This window comes from Vulpes vulpes, chromosome 10 (genome assembly GCF_048418805.1).
Source record: "Vulpes vulpes isolate BD-2025 chromosome 10, VulVul3, whole genome shotgun sequence".
Lineage (NCBI taxonomy): Eukaryota > Metazoa > Chordata > Mammalia > Carnivora > Canidae > Vulpes > Vulpes vulpes.
Genome location: NC_132789.1, coordinates 18901962 through 18925907, shown reverse-complemented (window position 1 = coordinate 18925907; position 23946 = coordinate 18901962). Strand labels below are relative to the sequence as shown.

The 23946-nt window shown below is 45.6% G+C and overlaps 1 protein-coding gene across 12 annotated transcripts in view; it reads right to left on the bottom strand.

Annotated features, from left to right (window-relative positions):
- Positions 1-23946, bottom strand: part of ACACB (acetyl-CoA carboxylase beta) — a 151526-nt gene that overhangs the window by 69567 nt on the left and 58013 nt on the right. For all 12 annotated transcript variants that reach the window (XR_011994666.1, XM_072723032.1, XM_072723028.1 and 9 more), the window contains 14 exons: positions 23457-23566; positions 23236-23346; positions 20129-20338; positions 19697-19867; positions 17242-17403; positions 15709-15872; positions 12903-13053; positions 12687-12790; positions 11573-11654; positions 8797-8942; positions 7237-7387; positions 5200-5334; positions 1886-2032; positions 17-205 (listed from right to left, as the gene is read on the bottom strand). Coding sequence is in view for 11 of the 12 variants with exons in the window: in XM_072723032.1 (XP_072579133.1) it covers positions 17-205; positions 1886-2032; positions 5200-5334; positions 7237-7387; positions 8797-8942; positions 11573-11654; positions 12687-12790; positions 12903-13053; positions 15709-15872; positions 17242-17403; positions 19697-19867; positions 20129-20338; positions 23236-23346; positions 23457-23566 (2033 nt within the window). In the remaining variant the exon portion in view is untranslated. The remainder of the gene's footprint in view (positions 1-16; positions 206-1885; positions 2033-5199; positions 5335-7236; positions 7388-8796; positions 8943-11572; positions 11655-12686; positions 12791-12902; positions 13054-15708; positions 15873-17241; positions 17404-19696; positions 19868-20128; positions 20339-23235; positions 23347-23456; positions 23567-23946) is intronic.

Sequence of the window (23946 nt, the reverse complement as noted above, 5' to 3'; positions counted from 1 at the left end):
GGTAGGGGGCCCGTACCTGCTGGCTGGGGAACTGGCACAGCACCGAGGTGATGTTGCTGGCGTACTGAGCCATCACCCTGCGGACCGACTTCTCCACAGGGGCAGGGATGCGGCCAGACACGCTGGTCATGATTTCCTGCAGCTCCAGCAGTGGCAGTGATGGGTGCCGGAGGGTCGTCATGAGCTTCTGCACCCACTCCTTCAGCTGAAGTGGAGACCACAGCATTAGCCAAAGGTCCTGTGGGGGCATGGGCACCGCCACCCTCCAAAGGCATATACTCAACCCATCCAGACCCAATGAACCAAACATCTAGACCTCTGGGACAGTTCTGAACGGAATGGCCCCCCAACTACAAGAGGAATACACAATTTCCCTGCAGCCCCCTCTTTATGTATCTAGCCAGCCAGCATGGTGTGAGATACAACACGAGGCCACATGAAGAGCTAATGTATGTGGACCCTTGCTTAGTGCCAGACACTGCTCTAAAAACCTTTATTTGTACGTTCTCAGTCGATCCTCAGAAACAACCCTACAACGTAGGTATAATCATTATTTCCATTTTACAGTTGAGAAAACTGAAACAGAGAGGTTGATGAAGTTACCCAAAGTCATCCACTAGTGAGAAGCCAACTCAGGCCATTCAGCTCCAGAGATGCTTAACAGCTACACTATAATGCTTCTGGGCATCCTGGCAGCCGAAATGTTGATGGTCCCTGAATAAGAAGGATAATGGTGCTGACTCCATAGGAGTTGTGTTGTTTAAAAATGAAAGAGCGCATGCCCCAGCAAGTGCAAAGACTAAATTAAAGTTGTAATCACTGCAATCACAAACAGCACAGCGTAGGAGTTAAGAGCATGGATTCTGGGGTCAGATGGTGAGGGCTCAAATCCCATCTCAGCCTTTTCATAGGGGAAACAAGGCAAATTTCTTAGCCCCTCTGTGCCTCAATTTCCTTAGCTATAAAGTGAAAATAAATATCATAGATGGTTGGTAGGATTAAATGATGTAATAAATTTCAAGTATTTAGAGTAGTAGTTGGCACAACTAGAAAAGGGTTGGCCATTACTATCACCACCATCATCACCCCCACCACCACCATCACCACTAGCATCACCACCAGCATTACCATCACCACCACAATCCCCAGCATCACCTCCAGCACCACCACCACCAGCATCACCACCATCACTACCACCATCCCACCAGCATTACTACCACCACCATCATTACCAGCATCACCACCAGCATCATCACCACCACTACCAGCCCCAGCATCACCTCCAGCACCACCATCAACACTACCATCACCACAATCACCAGCACCACCGCCACCACAAGTATAACCTCTACCATCACCACCACTAATGTGTTTTGCTATTTTGAGATAGAATGTGACATGCAATTCTATTGCTATTGATGTTGAACTTAGCATCATGGCTCTTTCACCGAGGTCTGAAAATATGAAAATTTCTTATTTCTCTACAGAGTAAGAAGGCAATGGGTTCCTGGAATGATGAACAATGGACAGAGTAAGTCTCTGAACAAAATGACTTCTTGTTCTCTCGTTAAGAGGTGACCCACATGGACTCTTTTTTTAACCTACAGCTTGAATATTCTCCATGCTGAGATGAACTGAACCACAATATAGCTTTTATAACATTTTATGATTAAAGAGAAACATACACAGATGTTTACAATCAAATTGAGGAAGTTCCTGAGAATAGGTCCTTCGTAAAAACAACAGAGGGCTATCCATTTTTCCATACTTCACTTTAGTAAAGACCTTGGATCTCATGTAATAAACCCTCCTGGCTCTTCACAGACACAGACACAGACTTGTATACATGTGTAGAATACACACCTACCCTTTGCACATGACCTACCTTTTTGCTAAAAATAGGCTCCGGCAGACAGTAGCCACTCATGACGTTGATCAGGTTTTCCAGGACATTGTGGAAAACCTGGTGCAGTTTCTCTCCCATGATAGGCAGAGTTTGCTGAGAAGGGAGCTCGCCTGTGAATGGCTTGGCCTGATGAGACACAAGAATCAGACAGAGTTCAAGGACACCTGCCTCCCTCGAGACAAGATAAACTGAGGGGCAAGGCAGATCTACCAGTACACAACATAATATAATTAGGGGGAAGCCTGAGGGAAAAAGAGCAAAAAAAAAAAAAAAAAAAAAAAGTCCAGAAGAACACATATCAGAAAGTCAAAATTGCTAAATTCCTGATGTGGGTTTCCCAAATCTCCCCTGTTGCAAATGCTGTAGTCTATTGTTATAGACTGTCAGTGGTTTTGGAGGAAGTTAGATCCTTTTGTTCTGCTTTCTAATCAAAATTATCTCCCTCTTTTCCCTATTTGTTTCTATCTTTATTGAATCCCGAAGATAAACAACGAGCAGGATGAAAATTTATGAAATTCTCATGCAAATGTCCCAGCTTTTTGTAAGTCATAAACATTTAGCTTTAGAGAATCGAAAAGAAAGAAAGGAAGGAAGGAAGGAAGGAAGGAAGGAAGGAAGGAAGAAAGAAAGAAAGAAAGAAAGATAGATAGATAGATAGATAGATAGATAGATAGATGATAGATGGATGGATGGGGATGCCTGGGTGACTCAGCGGTTTAGTGCTGCCTTTGGCCCAGGGTGTGACCCTGGAGACCCGGGATGGAGTCCCACGTTGGGCTCCCTGCATGGAGCCTGCTTCTCCCTCTGCCTGTGTCTCTGCCTCTGTGTGTGTGTGTGTGTGTGTGTATCTCATGAAATAAAATAAAATAAATAAAATAAAATAAATAAAATAAAATTAAAAAATAAAATAAAATAAGAAAGAAAGAAGGAAAGAAGGAAGGAAGGAAGGAAGGAAGGAAGGAAGGAAAGAAAGAAAGAAAGAAAGAAAGAAAGAAAGAAAGAAAGAAAGAAAGAAAGAAAGAAAGAAAGAAAAAAAGAAAGAAAAAGAAAGAAAGCAAGCAAAGCTCCCCCACAGGGCAACCCTGACCTCTCAAATCTGTTTTATTTTATTCTATAAATGTCCACTGAAAGACTACTACACGCAGTTCCTGGGACCCAGTAGCTTTGGGATGTGCTGTTCTACTGGCCTGGAACCATCAGCTTCCCTCCCCCATACCATCCCAATCCTGTGGGTTCCTCTCATCCTTTGAGATTAGCTGGAGAGTCTCCTCCTCCACAATCTGATGCTGGCTTCTCCAGTTGGGTGCCCACAGCAGGAGCTGAGGGCAGTCCCTCCTACTGCACTTATGGAGCCAAATGACAAGGGCTCACCTTGTAGGCAAACATGAACCTGCAGGGATTGGTGGCTAAGCCCTGTCTCATGTACCTGGCATGGGAAATGTTTGCTGAAAGGAATCACATGCAGGTACACACACCTTTCTGGTGATCTGAAAAGGCTTAGTCTATGTCTGGCTTTGGGAGCCAACTAAAGAGAATCATGAAAAAAATGACAAGGAAATGAATAGAATATTCTGGAAAAAAGAGGCAATTTGGTTCTTTTTTAAATGCTCTCTTACGGGATCCCTGGGTGGCTCAGCGGTTTAGCGCCTGCTTTCGGCCCCAGGGCATGATCCTGGGGACCCGGGATCTAGTCCCGCATCGGGCTCCCTGCATGGAGCCTGCTTCTTCCTCTGTCCGTGTCTCTGTCTCTCCCTCTCTCTCTCTCTGTCTAATAAATAAAAAATCTTTAAAAAAAAAAATAAATGCTCTCTTACTAGCCCTTTGTTTTGTTTTTTGTTTTTTACCTCCCCTGGGTACATGTATTAATTATTGCAGGGTAAAAAACACAATACAGGCATGAGTGATTAGCTACCTCTTCATATGCATGCTTTGCTCAGGAAGGTATAATGGTTATTCATTCAGCAGCAAGACCTGTTTATTTCTGAGTACCCTGTATGCTCCACGCACTGTGCTAGGCACCAAGGATACAGCAACAAACAAAAAAGTAGTCCTTGACCTCAGAAATCACAGTTTCATGGGAAAGCTTAACAATTAATTATAAGAATCTAAATTGGAGGGCAGCCTTGGTGGCATAGCGGTTTGGCGCTGCCTGCAGCCTGGGGTGTGATCCTGGAGACCCGGGATCAAGTCCCACATCGGGCTCCCTGCATGGAGCCTGCTTCTCCCTCTGCCTGTGTTCTCTGCCTCTCTCTCTCTGTGTCTATGAATGAATAAATAAAATCTTAAAAAAAAAAAAAGAATCTAAATTGGAGGTCCTAGATATCCTAGATACTCTGGTACCCCCTCCACTGGTTCCAAGGATGTGGAGCTGCCCCCAACAGCACCTGAACCTCTCCATATACATCCAAAAAATACCTGTGGCACACCTACTTCATGCCTGCCCCGTTTCAAGCACTGGGAATCTAGCAGGGGGTGAGAAAGACAAAAAGCACTGGTCTCATGGCACTTTCAATCTAGTGAATGCCAAAAAATATGCCAATAGGACAATTAGTGAGATATAGCGTGTCTGATCACAAATGACAGAGCTAGGGAGAGAAGGGTAGCGGGGCAGGAGGACGAGGAGTATAAGGTCTGGTGTGTGTGCAATTTTTTAAAGGGTGGTCAAAAGAGAAGCTGAAGGAGATGATTCTAAGTGAAGTAAGCCAGCCACAAAAAGACAAATATTGTACAATTCCACTTATAGGAGTTTCCTCCAGTAAGTCAGATTCACAGAGACAGAAAATAGGAAAGCAACTGCCAGGGGCTGTGGGAGGGAGGAACGGGGAGTTAGTGTTAAATGATATAAGAGTTTTGAGTTGGAAAGATGAGAAAGTTCCAGAGATGAATGGTTGTGCTAGTTGCACAGCAGCATGAATGTACTTAATGTCACTGTACCATACCCTTCAAAACGGCTAAGATACTGAATTTCACATTGTATATCTTACAATTTAAAAATGACAATTAAGGAAATCTGCATGTAGTATAGACTTCAGTTAATGATAATATATCAGTATTGCTTCATCCATTATAATAACGTTATCTATTATTCATAATTATATGTTAATAACTTAATTTTGTAGTATGGAAGCTGCTAGTGTGTGGGGTGTGAGCAAAGGCAGACGTGCTTCTGTACCCATCACATTGGCTGCTGGGGGCTCATGGAGGCAACACAAGAGCCAGGAGATTTAAGCGAGCTCCGATCCCTGAATAGGCAAAATGGTGAGCACACCTGAGCCAGCCATGGTGTGACATACCGGGTGCACTTTAGAAGGGTCATCGAGCTCCAGCCTGGCCACCACACAGCCTGCTTCCAGCATGGCCCCAGGGCGCTTGATGTACTTCACCTGGCCACTTTCCTGCACGTTCAGAGTCATGATCATCTTCATCACCTGTTTTGCAGAAAGGAGAAATAAGATGAGCCCACTGGGACTGGCTTGTGTAGTGACAGCCAGAGTCACTTAGAACTAGTACTCTGGAGCAGGGACTTGGTCATTTAAATAGAATGATTTGGGGGCACTTGGGTGGGGCAGTTGGTTAAGCACCCAACTCTTGGTTTCAGCTCAAGTCATAATTTCAAGGTTGTGAGCCCCACATTGGGCTTGGTTCTCAGTATGAAGTCTGCTTAAAACTCTTCCTCACTCTCTGCTGAAAGAGAGAATGGAAGAAAGGCTGACTCCTTGGGCAGAGTTCAAGTGTAAAAGATGGAAGGAGCTAGCATTTGCCGGAAGCCTGTAGAGTGCCAGGCTCAAGGCTGTTCATGAATTATCTTCATCTGCAAAGCCAGCTAGCAAGGCAGGTGTTTACAGTACCCATTTTACAGACACGGGAACTGATCTTTATTGTAAAGACTTCCTCTTAGGAATACAGTTTTGTTTGTTAAAGATTTTATTTATTTATTCATGAGGATACACAGAGAGGAGAGAGAGAGAGAGGCAGAGACACAGGCAGAGGGAGAAGCAGGCTCCATGCAGGGAGCCTGACGTGGGACTCCATCCCGGGTCTCCAGGATCACGCCCTGGGCTGAAGGTGGCGCTAAACTGCTGAGCCACCGGGCTGCCCACGGAATATAGTTAAATTATACTATATGGAGGTGCTTAACACAGACATTCCTAAAATGTGGTGCATTTGGTGACCAGCTCCTTTTTTTAAAGACAGTGAGAGGGGATCCCTGGGTGGCGCAGCGGTTTGGCGCCTGCCTTTGGCCCAGGGCGCGATCCTGGAGACCCGGGATCGAATCCCACATCGGGCTCCCGGTGCATAGAGCCTGCTTCTCCCTCTGCCTGTGTCTCTGCCTCTCTCTCTCTCTCTGTGACTATCATAAATAAAAAAAATTAATAAAAATAAATAAATAAATAAATAAATAAATAAATAAATAAATAAATAAATAAAAAATAAAGACAGTGAGAAAACCCTCGGGGGAATCTTTGGTGACATGAAGAATGTCCTCCTTGTAGGATCGCCAGTCCCTTACTGGCCTGAGAGTCTGCATGTGTGGACGTGATGCAACTTGTCACCACGGTGTGGGCTGCAGACAGTCAGCACTGTGCTCCTTTTGCTCAGTGGTTCAGCTTGGGCTCCCAAGACAGGCCGGGGCTGGAACCCCAGCACCCCACCTATCACTCTGTGATCTCCAGCAGGTGCCTTCCTCTCTCTGAGCCTCAGTTTCCCCAACTTTTAAATGGAGAAGAACGGCCTCACCTCATACGGCTCTCATAAGGATTGCTCAGGACCCCAGCGCACGGCAGGAGGCCAGCAAGTATTAGCTCCTACTGCTGCTGTATTTTCGTTGTCATTATCATTATTATTTATCTTGGCAGCATGGAATGGAGCCCAGGTGTGAACCCTAGCCCCGTGGGACCTTGGATTCCTTAACCTGCCTGGGTCCCATTTCTTCATGTGTAAAATGGGGATCCTATCTGTGCCCATCTCCTGTGATTGCTGGGAAGATGACAGAAGGCAATTACACAAGTAAAATGCCTAGAAGGCACTTGCCATGTGGCAAACACTTTGGCTTACACTTTGTAAACCACCACCATGGTTATTACTAACCTGTTCTTACCTGCTCCTACGGAGGTATACGTTTTTGAGGTTTTTCCCTTTGGATACTACAGAGAATGGAGGCTCAACCCCACACACTGGCTCTCTGAGGAACTGGCCGGATGGTGGCCCACAGGAGAGGGGAGACCCACCGGCTCAGGTGCAGGGGCAATGCAGGATGGCCCTCCCTCGGGAAGTGGGACGGAGGGGAGGCCTGGCTGCAGCCCCACAGCAAGGGCTGGCTCTGTGCTCACCTCCATGTCAGCATAGCTGCTCCCAGCCTCAACGTGGCCCCCATCCTCCACCGTGTACTGCATTAGCTTCCCGGCCGAAGGGGCTCTCAGAACCGTAGGATCGTTCTCCTTCTCAAACACACAGGTCTTGTTGCCGATGGTAATACGATAACTGGGAGACAGAAGGGGTGGGTTGGTAGATGGAGGAGACCCATCAACCCAGCATGCCCAAGTCTGGCTTTCGACAATGTTTTCCCCTTTCTAAAGGCAGCCTGGAGTGTCACCCTGTGTGTGGTCTTCGGGATTCCACTTGCCCAAATGCTGGCGTCTGACAGTTACCACAGAGATACTGGGAATGAATTAGGTGAGCAAATGGTGTGACCTTTTTCTGTCTGAAAACTAGTTTACTGATATAATTCTGAAAGGCACAGTGAGAGCAATCGATATTATCTGATAAATATGTACCAACTTTAAATCTTCACCTTATAACTGAAATGGGAAGAGTATGCCCCTGGGAGGAGCCTATGATAATCCTGAATATTCTTGGCAGACACAACAAAGCTTAAAAAGGTAATAAAACAGTGCTCTGGCTGGGATGAATCCAGTCTGCCTTCTTCCAAAACTTCCAAGATTGGGAAGAGAGACAACTTCCTAAGCGGAGCTGTTCTAGGCATGGGGCCTCTAGCGCCCCAGCCCCCACTTGGGCTTATCTCTCCTATGCTGGAGGGGAGTGGGTTTGTGCTGCCCATTCAGCTTGGCTGGTCTATGTTTCATTGTATGAGCTCAGATGAATCAGATGAATGGTCAGATGAATCAGAACAGGAGGGTCTTTGAGTTGATCTCATGATGCCTCCATGCTAAGTGCCTCCAGAACATCCTGCATTTTGCTTATGCAGGTACACAGTGACCTGTCCTGCCACTTCTGCTTGTTTGATGTGTCCTGTTCGCCAATAGGCTCCACGAGTCGTGATCATGGTCTTATCCCAACACCCAGCCCTGTGCCACTGGGCTGCTGCCCTAACTGGATGTAGGTAGACAGAGGCTGCTCTAACCAGATGGCTGCATCTCCTCCAAGCCTGCACTCAGATGGGTGTAGGCACTGCAGCCCAGATTAGGAGCAGCTGACACACTGTTACATGCCTTGCAAGCAATAGAGCCGGAGGGAGTCATGTCCCATTCAGCTCTGAATCCTCTCACGTTACTAGAAACAGGCCTCCTGGGAACCTTCCCAGTACGTCTGCCAGTTCTGTAATTTCCAAGGAAGAGATTAACCTTTCCATGGGCCTCAGAATTTTTTGAAGAAGGTAATTTATCTAAGACCCTTGGGCTACACATAGCTGGCTTTATATTTTATTTATTTGAGAGAAAGAACATGACTGGGGGCGGGAGGGCTCAGAGGGAGAAGCAGACTCCCCCACTAAGCAGGGAGCCTCATGTGGAGCTTGATTCCAGGACCCCCAGGATCACGACCTAAGCTGAAGGCAAATGCCCAACCGACTGAGCCACCCAGGCACCCCAGGCTTTATATTTTTGAGCCCCACGGGAAAGATTGGCTTTGTGTTGCCCCCCCAGACCATGTACCTGTCAAACTCTTCTTTCATGTAGGTGGTATAGCTGTTACCATTATAGGACAGCAGCAAGCCACCGTCACTCAGCCGGTGGGCGTCGATCTCAATGTGACTGTCATTCATGATGAGGATGAACATGGTCAGAGATTGTCGGGCCACCTGCGGGGACAGGCTGTGTCCCTGCCTGAATTCTGGAGGCCTCTGCTTGTCCCTGTGCCCCAGAGCACCACCTCCCCCCATACCACCACCAGCAACAGCTAGTGTCCATGATGGGAGTGCCACCCTCAGGCAGCAGAGAGCTCGCAGTCAGTATCCTACACCTGTCCCATGGGGAGGCTCATGGCCATCGGCTACAGTTGTAGTTACAGCCTGGTCATCTCCTGCCAATCACATGCCCTTCTCATTCCTGTCCCTAAGCATCAGCCCCAAGCAGGGCTGCCCTGAGTAGGAGGGAGAAGTGGGGGTTCTCACTGGGGGTGAAGCAGCCCTGGAGACTCCACCAGTGACCAGGACTCTGCCCTCCCCAGGTCCAGCTCTGCCCAGGGGCATACAAGACATTTGGGACACTTGAGAGAGGCACAAGTGGTTCAACTCTGCACTTCAATCTGACACCTAGCCCTGGGTTTAGTGTAGGTGCGCTCTCTCAGAATACAAAAACACCCTCAATCTCTAAAATACATTGAAACAAAAGGTAGCAAGAAACAGAAGAATGTGTGTTGCAACATTATTCATGGTAACAATAGGACTGAGAAGCAAACTAACTATCCAACAACCTTGTAATGGAATATTCTAGATCTGCACTGTCAAATATGGCAGCCTCTAGCTGGGCTGGCTATTAACATGTAAATTTTTTAAAAATATTTTATTTATTCACAAGAGACAGAGAGAGGCAGAAACATAGGCAGAGGGAGAACCAGGCTCCCCATGGGGACCCCAAAGGGGGACTCAATTCCAGGACACTGGGATCACAACCTGAGCCAAAGGCAGGCGCTCAACCACTGAGCCACCCAGGTGCCCCTTACATGTAAATTAGCTTAACTTAAATAATGTATAAAATTCAGTTCCTCGGTGCTCAGGAGCCAAGGTGGCCATACTGGACAGCAGAGATACAGAACATTTCCATTCCTATGGAAAGTTCCACTGGACACCACATGATACTAAGAAAACTTGTTAATAACATGGGAAAGCATTATGCCATGAGAATATCAAAGCAGTATAACAGTATTTGCACCATGATATCAACTTTGTAAAATTAGTAAGGAAAAAAAGAATTAGAAGAGATCTGCTGAAACGTTCATAGGGATTGCCTCCCAGAGTCAAAACACAATGGGTTTGTTCTTCTGATGTTTTCTGCTTGTTTGAAATTTTTAAATTTTATACACTAAGCAAATGTCATATTTAAAATTATGCTGGGGGAACGAGGCCCCCCAAATAGCCAAGAAGCATGGAGGGGTAAAGGGAAGTGGTTTGACAGTGTGTGCCCCCATGGATAACATGCTTGTTTAGCTAAACCCTGAAAACCCCCAAAACTGGAAGTGTAACATGTGCTCAGTCATCTGAGAAATAAAGTAACAGGAGCACTGGGTAGCACAGTGGTTGAACATCTGCCTTTGGCTCAGGTCATGATCCCAGAGTCCTGGGATTTAGTCCCCCATCAGGGTCCCCATGGGGAACCTGCTTCTCCTTCTGCCTGTGTCTCTGCCTCTCTCTATGTATCTCTCATCTCTCACAAATAAGTAAAATCTTTTTTTAAAATGAAAAAAATAAAAGTAAGAGGTCATAAAAATTCTGCCTCAAAGCCAGACTCGAGTTCTGTTATCTTTTCCCTCCTGAGAAGGAGGCCTTAGCTTCTTGGGGACACTTTGCCCCCACAGATCACTCTGACCCGGATGCAGGACCTGATCCTGTGCCCACACATCTCAGATACTCTGATATTCTCTGCTGAACTGACCCCAGATGCCCCAGGAAGGGTAACTGGATACTTCTGACAGAGGACAGCATCCCAAGTAATAATATCCAGGGAAGCCCAAGGAGGCCAGGGACAGATGAGAAAGCCACACATTGATCTTTAGTGCAGAGACACAGGACAGATCTGGCCTCCCAGCCCCTAGAAATGAACCCACACACTATGCCAGCTCAGCAAAGGTCCTGCTCATGCTCTGTACTGGACTGGATATTGTCCCTACCCCCCTTCTAAATGCACATCCTTCCTGGCACCTCCAAAACAACTCTACATGGAAATAACATCTTTGCAAATGTTAGATGAGGTCATACTGGAGCAGAATGAACCCTAAATGCAGTCTGACTGGTGTTCTTCAGAGCAGACACACAACAAGAAGACAATGCGAACACACACACACACACACACACACACAGAAAAGGCGGCCATATGAAGCCAGAAGCATAGCTTGGAGGGACAGTCTACAAGCCAGGGAACAGCAAGGACTGCCCCACAACCACCAGGAGCCAGGAAAGCATGAGACAGAGTCTTTCTTGGAGACTTCAAAGAGAACAGGGCCCAACTGACACCTTGATTTTAGATTCTGGCCTTCAGACTTTGAGAGGATACATTTCTGTATTCTGTAGCCCCAGGACACTAACACATGCTCCACTATACCTTGTGCGTATCGCACAAGCCCACATGCTCCAAAACCCAAAGTTGCTCAAGTTTCAAGGGCAGGGGACTGCCTGGGGAGTCCCAGGACCCAGGCAGAAGCAAGTCCACTCCAGAAATAAAAACTCCCACCAGCCTCCAGCGCGGAGACAGCCGAAAAACCTGGGGCCTTCACCTTGAGAATGTACTTAACATCTCCATAAATTAATTCCACGTCCACGATGTTGAGCAGAGAAGCTGCAGGAAGGACTTGGCCCCTGAAAGAAAAGACAAACTCGGGGTCAGCTATGGGAAGAACGAGAACTCTAGGGCCACCCCCTTGATTTAAACAAATCACTCAGCTCTTTGCCTTGCCTAAGCACCAACACACCTGGCTGTATTTAAAAAGCTAAATCCAACAAAAAGGCAAGGGATGTGACATTGTTCAGAACTTAAGGAAATAGCACTGGCTAAAAGGTGAGACATTTAAAAAGGGCTTTCCAGGGAGCAAAATCCATAATGCTTGTTCTCAGAAAAATTCCCTCCATGGGAATTGTGCCACATGCTTAGGAAAGAAACTGGCTCATGCGTTGCAACTCTGTAATGATGTGTAAGCATGATAACCACGCCCTAACATCTCTTGTCTTTTTTGTTGTTGTTGTTGTTGTTCATCTCTTTTTAAATTTGTTTTGGTAGTTTCATTTGCCTATCACAGTGTCTCTGGAGGTGATTTCTGCCTCTACCCCAGGACATCTGGCAATGTCTGGAGACATACTTGATGGTCCTGCTCTTGGTGGAGAGAGGGGAGACAGTGTGGACAGAGGGCCAGGGATGCTAACTTCCCACAGTGCATGGGACAGCCCCCTCTTGCAATAAAAAATGAATCAGCTCTAAATGTCAAGGGTCGTGGGGCTGAGAAACGCTGGCCCATCCTGACAGTGAGCACCTGGCCATTACCTACCCTGCTGCTCCACTTCACTGGTCACATCTGATTAGGCGAGGGTCTGGAAGGAACATTTGCAGAGGTGACCAGTTACCTGCTCTGTTTCTCAAATGCACCTCCTCTCTGAACTCGAGTACCATGACGTACCTTACACAAGTCAGCAGGAATAAGCACACAGCTGTCTGCCCACTGCCTGGAGAATCCCATCCCTGGCGACCTCCTCCAGGGCAGCCCGGGTTCACACGTGAGGAATTGCGGAGGCAAGCACATAGGAGGGATTCACTAACTGTCTGCTGGCTGATTATCTGCCTTACTTGCCACTAACGCACATCCCACCAGGGGAAGATAAATGATCTGTGCACTCTACCTTTCCAGCGAGTGTAAGAAATCCGTCATGCATGTTCTGAACATTGCGTCGGCCACATTCAAGGCTCCGCACACCACCCCGAGCATGATATCTGGCTTCTCAGCCTAGGAAAGACTCTGCATGTCAGGGTCATTGGGGACCAAGCCCATGGGGAGCTGCGGGGTGGGGGTAGGGGATGCTCTGTGAACCCAAGGGGAGAAGCAGGCAACTCCCCACCTGCACTTTCTCAGCAATGAGGTGATCCAACCACCCTGTGTCGATGTCATTGTTCTGGAAGCTTGCAGTCTCCAGCAGGTTAATGAGATACTCCACGGTGGTCCTGAAGTCACCCCGGATGGACAGTTCCTTCAAAGCCACCACCATGTTCCTTGAGGAGAAAGACATATGGATTGTTTTCCAAATTAATATATGAGACAACAGAGCCCCCGCGTGGTTCTCAGAGATCCAGAGTAGCACAGTTGAGAGAGGAGGCTGAGTCCAATGGTCCAGGTTTCAATCTCAGCTCCAGCATGTACGGGTCAGGCAATCTTGGGCAAGTGATTTAACCACTTTAAGCCTTAGTTTCCCCATCTGGAAAATGGGGAAATAACCCTTGACTTCACATGGGTGCTTGAGGATTAAAATGAGACAATCCATATAAAGTACACAGTTGCAGATAAATAAGGTCAGCTGCTATGAATATGATTAATTAGTTATTTTAATTATTATCAACCACTGCCAGTCGCTCTCCCTCTCTCCAGCTGGACCTCTCAAATCCCCAGAGCAGATGCCACCCCCTTGCCATCCAGACAGTTGCTCTGCTGGGTATGCATGGAGTGCATTTATGAACGGCCAATACTGCTACCCCACCCAGGTTGTGGCGGTCACCTGTCTGCATGTGCTTTATTGGTCACCACCACCCATTTCCCAGAAAATCTCCCCCTAAAGAGGGCTCCAGTCCGAAGGCCTGAACCTCTCACTCCCTATGAAGTCATAGAGAGAGTGTTTTGCACCGGAAAGAGGAGGCATTAGAAAAATTCCCTTCCTGGGAGAGGAGAGTTTTAACACCTGTCATGGCGTTCCTGCATGCATTGAGCAAGTGTGGCCGAAGGGCAAGAACCACCCCAGCTCAGGGGTGGGGAAATGAAGATGCTCTGAGGTCAAATGAGCACATCAACAGTCTATGGAAGTCAAGTATGGCACTGGAGTCTGCATGTAAGGGTCAAACTACTGGGCTCAAGGGTGGCCAATTTGTCCCACTTTGCCCAGGACATGCCCAATTTTAGCAGTGAGAAATCTCACATCCTGGGAAGCCCTCAGTCCTGGGGTAACTGGCATAGCCAGTCCCCCTATTAGACTCTGACAATAATAGCAAAAGCTAGAGTGACACCTGGGTGGCTCAGTCAGCTAAGCATCCAATAAGATTTTGGCTCAGGTCATGATCTCAGGGTCGTGAGATCCCTTGTGTTAGGCTCCTCGCTCAGTGGGGAGCCTACTTAAGATTCTCCCTCTCCCTCTGTCCCTCCCCGCTTGTTTTCTTTCAAAAAAAAAAAGGGGGGGGGATCCCTGGGTGACGCAACAGTTTAGCGCCTGCCTTTGGCCCAGGGCACCATCCTGGAGACCCGGGATCGAATCCCACATCGGGCTCCCGGTGCATGGAGCCTGCTTCTCCCTCTGCCTCTCTCTCTCTCTCTCTGTGACTATCATAAATTTTAAAAAATTAAAAAAAAAAAAAAGTTTTAAAAAAAGAAAGCAAGCCAGAATTTTCCCTCTGAATTTTGTTGAAGTCCATATTGGTCATTCAGAGCATGGAACAAGCCACAGGCCATTTCCATCAGAGTGGGCTGGACTGGCTGGCCTCCCTCCCTCTTCAAGTTTTCACCCAGCATGATTACAATGAATTACATAAAGCCGGCAAAGAAAGCCCACTCATCAAAATCACCAAACTCAATTTAATTCATGACTTTTTATTATTTAGTATCTTTTTAAAGATTAAAAAAAAAACTTTTTTTTTAGAGAAAGAGAAAATGAGGGGGTCGGGGGAGACAAAATCCTAACCAGCCTCCATGCTCAGCGAGGAACCCTACACAGGGCTTGATTTCATGATCCTGAGATCATGACCTGAGCTGAAATCAAGAGTCAGATGCTTAATTAACTGAGCCACCCAGGGGCCCCTAAAGATTTTATTTTAAAGTAAGTGCTACACTCACTGTGGGGCTTGAACTTATAACCCCAAGATCAAGAGTCTTGTGCTCAGAGTCCCTGAGTGGCTCAGTCGATTAAGTATCTGCCTTCCATTCAGGTCATGATCTCAGGGTCCCAGGATCAAGCCCATCGGGCTCCCTGCTCAGTGGGGAATCTCCTTCTTCCTCCCCCTCTGCCCTTTCTCATGTGTGCTTTCTCTCTCTCAAAATAAATTTAAGAAAGAAAGAGTCGCATCCTCTGCATACTGAGCCATCCAGGCATCCCAATTATAAAGCTTTTTAAACAAAATGTCCACAAAGTCTTTGGGATTTTTTCAGTCTAAAGGACAGTTATTCATCCATACAAGAACATTTATTCATAAAAAAACATTTATTCATGAAGCGAGCTGGTATTTACCTTTTTACACTCAGGACAAGGCAGAAGAAATATAAGATGTGGGTGTTTCATGACTCAAGAACCCCTTTGTCAATGTGGGCTTCTCCAGGACCTACTTAGTAGGCTTAAAGATATCACACACACACTTTTTTCTTAAAAGCTATGTACTTGGCATCTTTTAAATTTTGATATCCCCTTGAACATTTTGGATCTCCTCCAAGTGCAACCTGTAAGGAGCTCAAGACCAAAGGACCATGGCGAGCTCATGAGCTCCTCTGACTTTAATCTCAGATACAGGAAGAGGGCAGACCTTGCCTTTGGACTTCAGCAAAGGGCATTTAAGATAGGGTCTGCTCTGTGATTCGCTCCTCTATCTTCTGAAGTTCTACTGCATCTGAAGCCACAGGCTTTTAGTTTCTGGAAGGAAGGAGGGAAAGAAGGAGGGGAGGAGGGAGATACTAACGAAATGGCCTCTTCCCGGTTCTCTCCCCAGGAGAAGCAGTGACCGAACTGGGAATCAGCAAATTCGTGTAAGCCACCAGCAGCTGCCACGCTGAAATAACCCCACACATTCTTGCTGCTCCGGAAATTCAGTTCCTGAACTGTTCCGGAGCTTGGCTTAAACCCCTGGAGCCAAGAAAACAAAAGCAAAATGAGAGAAAAAATAAATAACAACCATCACTCCAGATATACTTGCATCAGAATTAAATCCTAGGGAAACCCAAGAACCCCCACGACAACCAAAAGCTTACTGTGATCAATAGAACATTGATATCTCCCACTAAGGGTGCGGGTGTATCTATCTGTGGGTATACCCACATCAGCAAGTCCATGCACGCATGCAATTTTTATTTTAAAAAAACTACAAAAATAAATAACCAAGTTGGGATGGGGGGGGAGAAGGTATGGACACAATATGGGTGAATGTTGTTCACAAGATGGAGCTGAGTGAAGGTACATTCTGATTTTATAAGCTTGACATTGTCAGTCATAAAAAAGTTTAAATGAAAGAGAAAAGGGGTTGGATTTTGAATTCCAGATTATGAACATTCCAGCAGATAAAGAAATTCAATGCTAACACACACCTAATTTGCTATTGGTGGTGGGGGAAGGACCATCCCTCTGAGCATAATTTTGGTAAGAGGGGGTGGACATGGACCCTCTCGCTGGGATTAGGGCTCTTGATGTGTGTAATGGAGGCATCTGTTTTGAGAGATGGAGAATTTCAGGGGCTGGGGCTATTTCCACTCTTAATCTTTCATCTTCCCAGGCACCTGTAAACAAGCCATCAATCCCCCAAAAAGATTTCCCATTTTCTTTGTCCAGGCCAGAGTCCGTAGTTTGCAGCCAAAGATGTCAAGCTGATACAGTTTACAATTCTTTCATTAAAAGGGGGCTGGGGGGTCACATATCTCTCTCTTACCCTGAGTATCTTGAATGTAATCATTAAACAATTAGGTTGTGGTAGATTATGGAAGCTATCTGACAATCAACCATAAGTAAGCATGTAAAGTAACAGAGGCCAGCTGGCTGTTTTTTTTAAGACACAAAGAACAAGTCGCTAAGGAACTCCTTACATGGGACCAGACTCCATTTATGGGGCAGCAAAGAGTCCAAGGGACCAGAAAACCAAGGACCTGGGTTCTAAACCTGGCTGCTCATCCCAAAGATGGACGTGGCCCATAGGGTCCAACAATGGGGCTCAGTCAGGGCCGAGCAGGTCCCAGGCACAAAGCAATACCCTAACCTCAAAGCTGTAGTGCAGGGGAACGCTGCCTAGCAGTGGCACTGTCACGTAAGTGAGCAAGGAGATACATGAAGGGATCTGCCCGGTGCCTGACACATGCTTCTCATCAATGAACTGTGTGCCTTCCCACAGCACGGTGTCCTTTTTTGTACACCAAGAAGCCTGGGCGTCACAACCAAGGCTAACATTCAGGGTCTGCCCCACACTGGGAGACTGGAGATGGCTGGCGTGGGGACCCCCACCACTTGCCTCATCGGGGTTCTCACTGGTGATTCTGGCTGCGATGACGTGGCCTCGGGCGAGCGGAGGGTTGGCAGGAGTGTCAAATGAAATGGGTGTCACCCCCCATGGCGACTCTCCGTACAGAAGCCGGATATCTTTCAGCCGGTGCAGTGGCACTCCCATGGCAATCTGAAATGGAGAAATCCACCCAATGACTATCAGTCCCATGAGCACCCAAACACCAAACACATGGCTAGATACCATAGAAGAAGAAGTGCAGGGAATGATTTCAGGTGTACTGAGTACCTACTCATCAGGCGACACCATGAGACAGAGTGGCAGGAGAAGCAAAGCTAGAATAAGACACAAGGTTTGATTCTGCCCCCGCCAGGGAGCAAACAGTGTCACTGGGAAAAGAAACAACTTTTGGAAAACCTCACATGACAAGAAAATGCTCACATCAAAGAAAAGGCACAGATTCTTGGTGGTGTGGAAGGTGAGGAGTGACAGTGTCTGGCTGCAGAGGTTTTAATAGGACTCAGACAGCTGGTCCTGAGGGATGAGAACAAAATTCCAGATGCCAGCTTAACCAAGTGATCAGATTTAACCTTCTTTGCCTTTCTGATGTGACTTGCTAAGGAACCCCCACTGCCTGTGTGATGACTTGCCAAAATGTTTCAGGGACTCTCACCAGGAAGAGTTCCTCACCACACTGAGGAAATTTCTGCCTGAACTCTTCACAAATGCCAGCATTGAGAACAGAAAACTACACCTGAGGAGAGGTTCCAGATGAGAGACTCAAAAGTCATGACAATGAAATGGAATGTGAAGTCTTAGAATGGACCCTGGATTTGATTTATTTTGTTTCATCTTATCTTTTTAAATTTTATTTATTTATTCATGAAAGAGAGAGAGAGAGAGGCAGAGACATAGGCAGAGGGAGAAGCAGGCTTCCTTTGGGGGAGCCTGACGTGGAACTTGATTCCAGGACCCCGGGACCATGATCTGAGCCAAAGGTCGATGCTCAACCACTGAGCTACCCAGATGCCCTGAACCCTGCATTTTAAAAACAAACAAAAACAGTAGTAAATGGATAGTATTGGGACAATGGCAAAAATTTTAATGTTGTATTAGATTTTCTATATTTTAAATTTTTTATACTTCTAATTACCGATAGATACATGGTGGCATCAGTACTTTATCTCCTGAGTATCATCATTTTATTATGGTATTGTGCCAGAATGATCTCATTTTTTCTTTTTCTTTTTTTCTTTTTCTTTCTTTCTTTCTTTTCTTTTTCTTTCTTTTTTTTTTTAGAATGATCTTATTCTTGGGAGGTCCTTTGACTCAAGTATTTAGAAGCAAAGTACCACAAAGGTTCACATCAAGACATCTCTCAAAAAGTTAAGCCAAAAAATTATACCAACACAAACAGAACACGAATGTGTCAGAGTCTAACGACTGGTGGGTCAAGGCACAGGGGGTAGATGTGAAGTGTACTATCCTTGTAATATTCCTGAAATTTTGCAAACTAAAATAAAAAAAGAAAAGAAAGAAAAAGACAAAATAGAAAACAGAATAAAAATGCTGATGAAGGAAGGAAGGAAGGAAGGAAGGAAAGAAGGAAGGAAGGAAGGAAGGAAGGAAGGAAGGAAGGAAGGAAGGAGACATAAGACATATATTTTAAAAATTAGAGTTCCTGTTAGTGCAGGAGTTCCTTTTTTTTTTTTTTAATTTTTATTCATTTATGATAGTCACAGAGAGAGAGAGAGAGAGAGGCAGAGACACAGGCGGAGGGAGAAGCAGGCTCCACGCACCGGGAGCCCGATGTGGGATTCGATCCCGGGTCTCCAGGATCGCGCCCTGGGCCAAAGGCAGGCGCCAAACCGCTGCGCCACCCAGGGATCCCAGTGCAGGAGTTCCTAACTCTGGGTCCTGAGTTCTCAATGGGGGTGATACTGACCCTCAAGGAGGCAAATATCTGCTCTTGGGTATTAAACTATCTTACTCTTTGTATGTATAAGTCACAGATATATCTACAATAAAAACATATACAGTGTATCTGTGGTATTAAAATTTCCTAAAGGGAGAGATTAGAGCGGGGGGGGGGGGGGGGGCGGGGGGGGAGTATCCAAAAAAGCTCCTTAGAGGGCGGTAATGAGAAAAAGGTTGAGCGAATGGCCATTAGGGGTCTGGGAATGGCCATTAGAGGATCCACGAAAAACCCCTGCATACTGTATAATTTTTTTTTCCCCAGGGAGAAATTCAATGGGCTTTTGCCCATTTCTCAACGGGATACACAGCCCAACAAAGGTGACCAACCACTTCACAGCCTGTGTAGTTCCCAGTGCTACTCACACAACAAAACACTCACTCCTCAGGGACAGCCAGCCAAGAGAGGGGCAGGAAGGTCTCCCATGAGCAGGATACGGACCCCATCCTGGGCAGAAGAAACCCCAAGGCTCTGGGCCCATTTCCTTGCCTGTAGCTGGGCGGCCGGCAGGTTGACATCGGCAATCATTTCCGTGCAGGGATGTTCCACCTGCAGGCGGGGATTCAGCTCCAAGAAGTGAAAGCTGCCGTCCTGGCTGTAGAGATACTCCACCGTCCCTGCGCTCACGTAGCCCACAGTCTTGGCCAGGCGGACAGCACACTGTAAAGACACAGAGCCTGAAGGGTTTCCAGTGGTTTTCTTGGATCGTCTTAATGGTGTTTTATTAGCACCCCAACCAAATGCTGAGGATCTGCTGTGCATGAGTTCTTTCGGAACTTCAGAGATCACACTCCCTATGATGGGCCCCCGGTGTCACCCCACTTTGGCAATGTGGACTGTAGGGTGCTCTTGCTGGCTGGGTGGGATGGCTCTCCCTGCAGCTGCCCACCGCATCCCCTCACTGAGCTCTGCAGAGCCCACCTGCTCCATGAACTCGAACACAGCCGGTATGGCGATGGTGGCCGGTGCCTCCTCGATGATCTTCTGATGCCGGCGCTGGATGGAGCAGTCACGGCCGAACAGAGACACAGCGTTCCCATACTGATCAGCCAGAATCTGGACCTCCAGGTGTCGGGCGTGCTCGGCCAGCTTCATGAGAAAGACGGGGGAGCCGGGGATCTCACTCTGCACCTGCAGGGACAGCAGAGTGGCTCGTTCTTCCCTGGGAGACCAGGGCCAGAGTGGGAAATCCTCTGAAGACAGGTCCATGATTCTGCTGACCTTTTCACTTTGTTTTACCTCTGTCACAGACATGCCATTCTCCTTGATGTTTTAAGTCCAACACTGTCAAAATACATAATGTAGAAGATAGGATTTCCCCCACAATCCCATCTCCTAAAGATAATGTGCTGTTAAGCTTTGGGCACACACTGGGTAAGAGTTTAATGTGGTTAATAGTTAACTGGTTAAGTTAATGTGCTCTAAGAGCTGGGTACACATCAGTTTTCTGCTATACGTACAGGAACACATACAATATACATAATGTCTTTTGAATAAAAACAGGACCAAAATATGCTGTCCTGCAGTTTCTTTTCCTCCTTAAATAGTACTCTCTCAGCTAGCTGTCTATGGTGGAACCTAGATAGACTTATTTCATTCTTTTGACATTAAAAGGCAATCGAAATTCCTTAATGATGAAATTCTTAACCATAGTATAAAAATAAGTGTTCATGTGGAATGATTTCTAAGAATTTCTTTTAAAAAGCAAGCTGCAGGGATCCCTGGGTGGCTCAGTGGTTTGGCACCGGCCTTTGGCCCAGGGTATGATCCTGGAGTCCCTGGATCGAGTCCCACATCGGGCCCCCTGCATGGAGCCTGCTTCTGCCTCTGCCTATGTCTTTGCCTCTCTCTCTCATTCTGTGTCTCTCATGCATATATAAATAAAATCTTTTTTAAAAAATGAATAAATAAATAAAATAAAAAGCAAGCTGCAGTAATATATGGGATGGCCCTACTTCTATGAAAAATAGTAAAACAGAACTGTATGAACGCCTATATAAAAGCATATACAGGGGCACCTGGCCGGCTCAGTCAGTAAAGCATACAACTCTTGATCTCAGGTTGTAAGCTCAAGCCCCATATTGGGTATAGAAATTACTCTAAATTTTTAAAAAATCTTTAAAAGAAAAATTTTTTAAAATATATACAAAGTGCTGGAAAGAAACCCAACTGTCACCTGGTTACATCTGGGAGGAGTTCAGAGGTGGTGATGAAAAGAGAATTTTCCTTTTTTATGTTTAACATATCCCTAAAGTGTTTGCATGTTCTCATAAGAACATTTTCATGTTGCACTCACATAATCAAAAGGTTCCTTTTGTTGCCCTTGCGACACCTCTGCGCATGTTGGGGCAGTAAGCATAGGGGAGCTCTGCACTTTCAATTTTGCTGTGAATTGAAAACTGCCCTAAAAAGTAACATCTATTTTAAAGAAAGGGGAGGAAAAAAAAGGCTTTTTTTTTAAAGATTTTATTTATTTATTCATGAGAATACACAGAGAGGAGAGAAAGAGAGAGGCAGAGACACAGGCAGAGGGAGAAGCAGGCTCCATGCACGGAGCCTGACATGGGACTTGATCCCGGGTCTCCAGCATCACGCCCTGGGCTGAAGGCAGCACTAAACCACTGAGCCACCTGGGCTGCCCAAAAAGAAAGACTTTAAAACCTACACAACTCTCAAACGTAATGGAGGATCCAGGACTGGATCTGACACAGAAAGAGATTAGTGGGAAAACCTGGTGAGATCTGAGTCAAGTCTGGTGTTCACTTAATAGAAAAGTATCCCTGTTAATCTCTTAGTTGTGACAAACACAGCATAGCTAACAGAAGATGTTAACAGTGGGAAACCAGATGAAGGGTAGATGGGGACTCCAAACTACATTTGCAACTTTCTTTCTTTCTTTCTTTCTTTCTTTTTTTTTTTTTTTTTACTTTTCCAACTTTCAAGTAAGTAGAACTACTTCTCCCCCACAAAGGACCCCAAAAACCTATCCACCCCAGTGGAGACACATGATAGTGAAACCACTTACTTTCCAGAACACCCGTATACTACCCACAGCTGTTAACTTGGTAAATCTTTTTAGAAAGCAACTTATTGACATGTTTTTGCAAGTGCATGTGTGTGCTACATAACTAAGTCCTTGGCATGTGGTCTTTACCCAAGAACATAATTCAGAAGAAGAAAAAAACAGCTAAGTATTATTACATGTTATAGAATATATATGTTATATATTATGAAATATATGTATTATAGTATTATTCATAATAGAAATGGAAACAAACTTAACATTTCACAAAAAAGTAAAGGCTTGATAATACAGACACACAGGGAATATTATGCAATCATCAAAATAATCGTAAAGACTGCAATAAGATGGAAAACATATCTGTGATCTACAATTTAGAATTTTTTTAAAATGTAAAACAAAGCATTGTGCAAAACAAATGTTTTAAAATGATATGACTCTTCAAAACATGCATGTGAACAAAATCTAGAAGAAACCCTAGAAATACTAAAACAGTTGCATTAAGAACGAGAAGATCATTAGTTTACCTTTTTTTTTAATATTGTCAGTGGGAAACTATAATAGGTACAAAGTTGTAAAAGTGAAAACCCAGCTACGAATAAGTAAATACATGGTTCATTCCTATAACAAAAGTGAATCTTCTGGAAATGTTAAAAATACTAAGACTACTAACATTTACAAAGATGTCCCATCTTTAGATAGACAAATATAGTCACAAACAGATAGATATTCTGGCCCTGTGTCTCTGAAATCATTTAAAGTCAGGTGGATTCACAGGATCAAACATCTAAGGAAATATGGTGTACAGACCAACCCAAACCATGGACTTCTGTGTGTGAAAATGCACACATTTGCTTTGGAACACAGCACAGCAGTATGTCAGCTCCCACGAGTGTCTTCTTGATTTCTGACACAGAAATGCTAATAAAAATAATCCAGTGGCCAACAACTAAACATACACAATTCCCAAAGATGTATGGAAAAATACTCAGCAAGAATAGCTCACTTGTCTGAAAAGGATTGGGAAGTCCTCAGCACTCTCTGCCTTCCGGATTCCTTTCCCTCCGCCACCTTCAGATGCTTTGATCATCAAGGGAAAACCAATTTTTTCAGCCACCTGAGGGCAAAGGACAGACAGACCTCTTTAGAAGGTAGACAGTTTCCATGCTACCAGGACAATGAGAAGGTTCCAGCATCTTGCCCCCCACCCCCAAGCCCTGTGTTTACCTCTAAGCCCTCATCTATATCTTTCACACAGCCCTGGTTGTAAATATCTTCTGGGACAGTGATTCTTTTCCCCTCTTGCAGATCATCTTCTGACCATTCTACCATCAGACCTAGAGAATCACAGAAAGAGCTGAAACCTCCCAAGAATGACAGAGATACACAACACAGAAACCACAGGGCCTTTCCTCACCAAAGCCTCTCTAGACCTGCTGCTGGAGCAACAGTATATAGATATGGCCCTTCAGCTTCCCACAAAGGCTTTTAATGTTCTTTTAAGGGCTGACTCAACCTTGAATGGGAAATCAAGCTTAAGAAATTCAGACTGAGCCTACCACAAACAACCATATTAACCTGAACTCAAAAAAAATTCCAATTCTACCCACTAAAGTCATTTATACATACATAAATCAGTGTTTTCTAAAATCCTGTGAAGATTAAAAACAAATAAACTTTCCATTACAAATTTAAAATTCCATCTTTGGATGAAAAA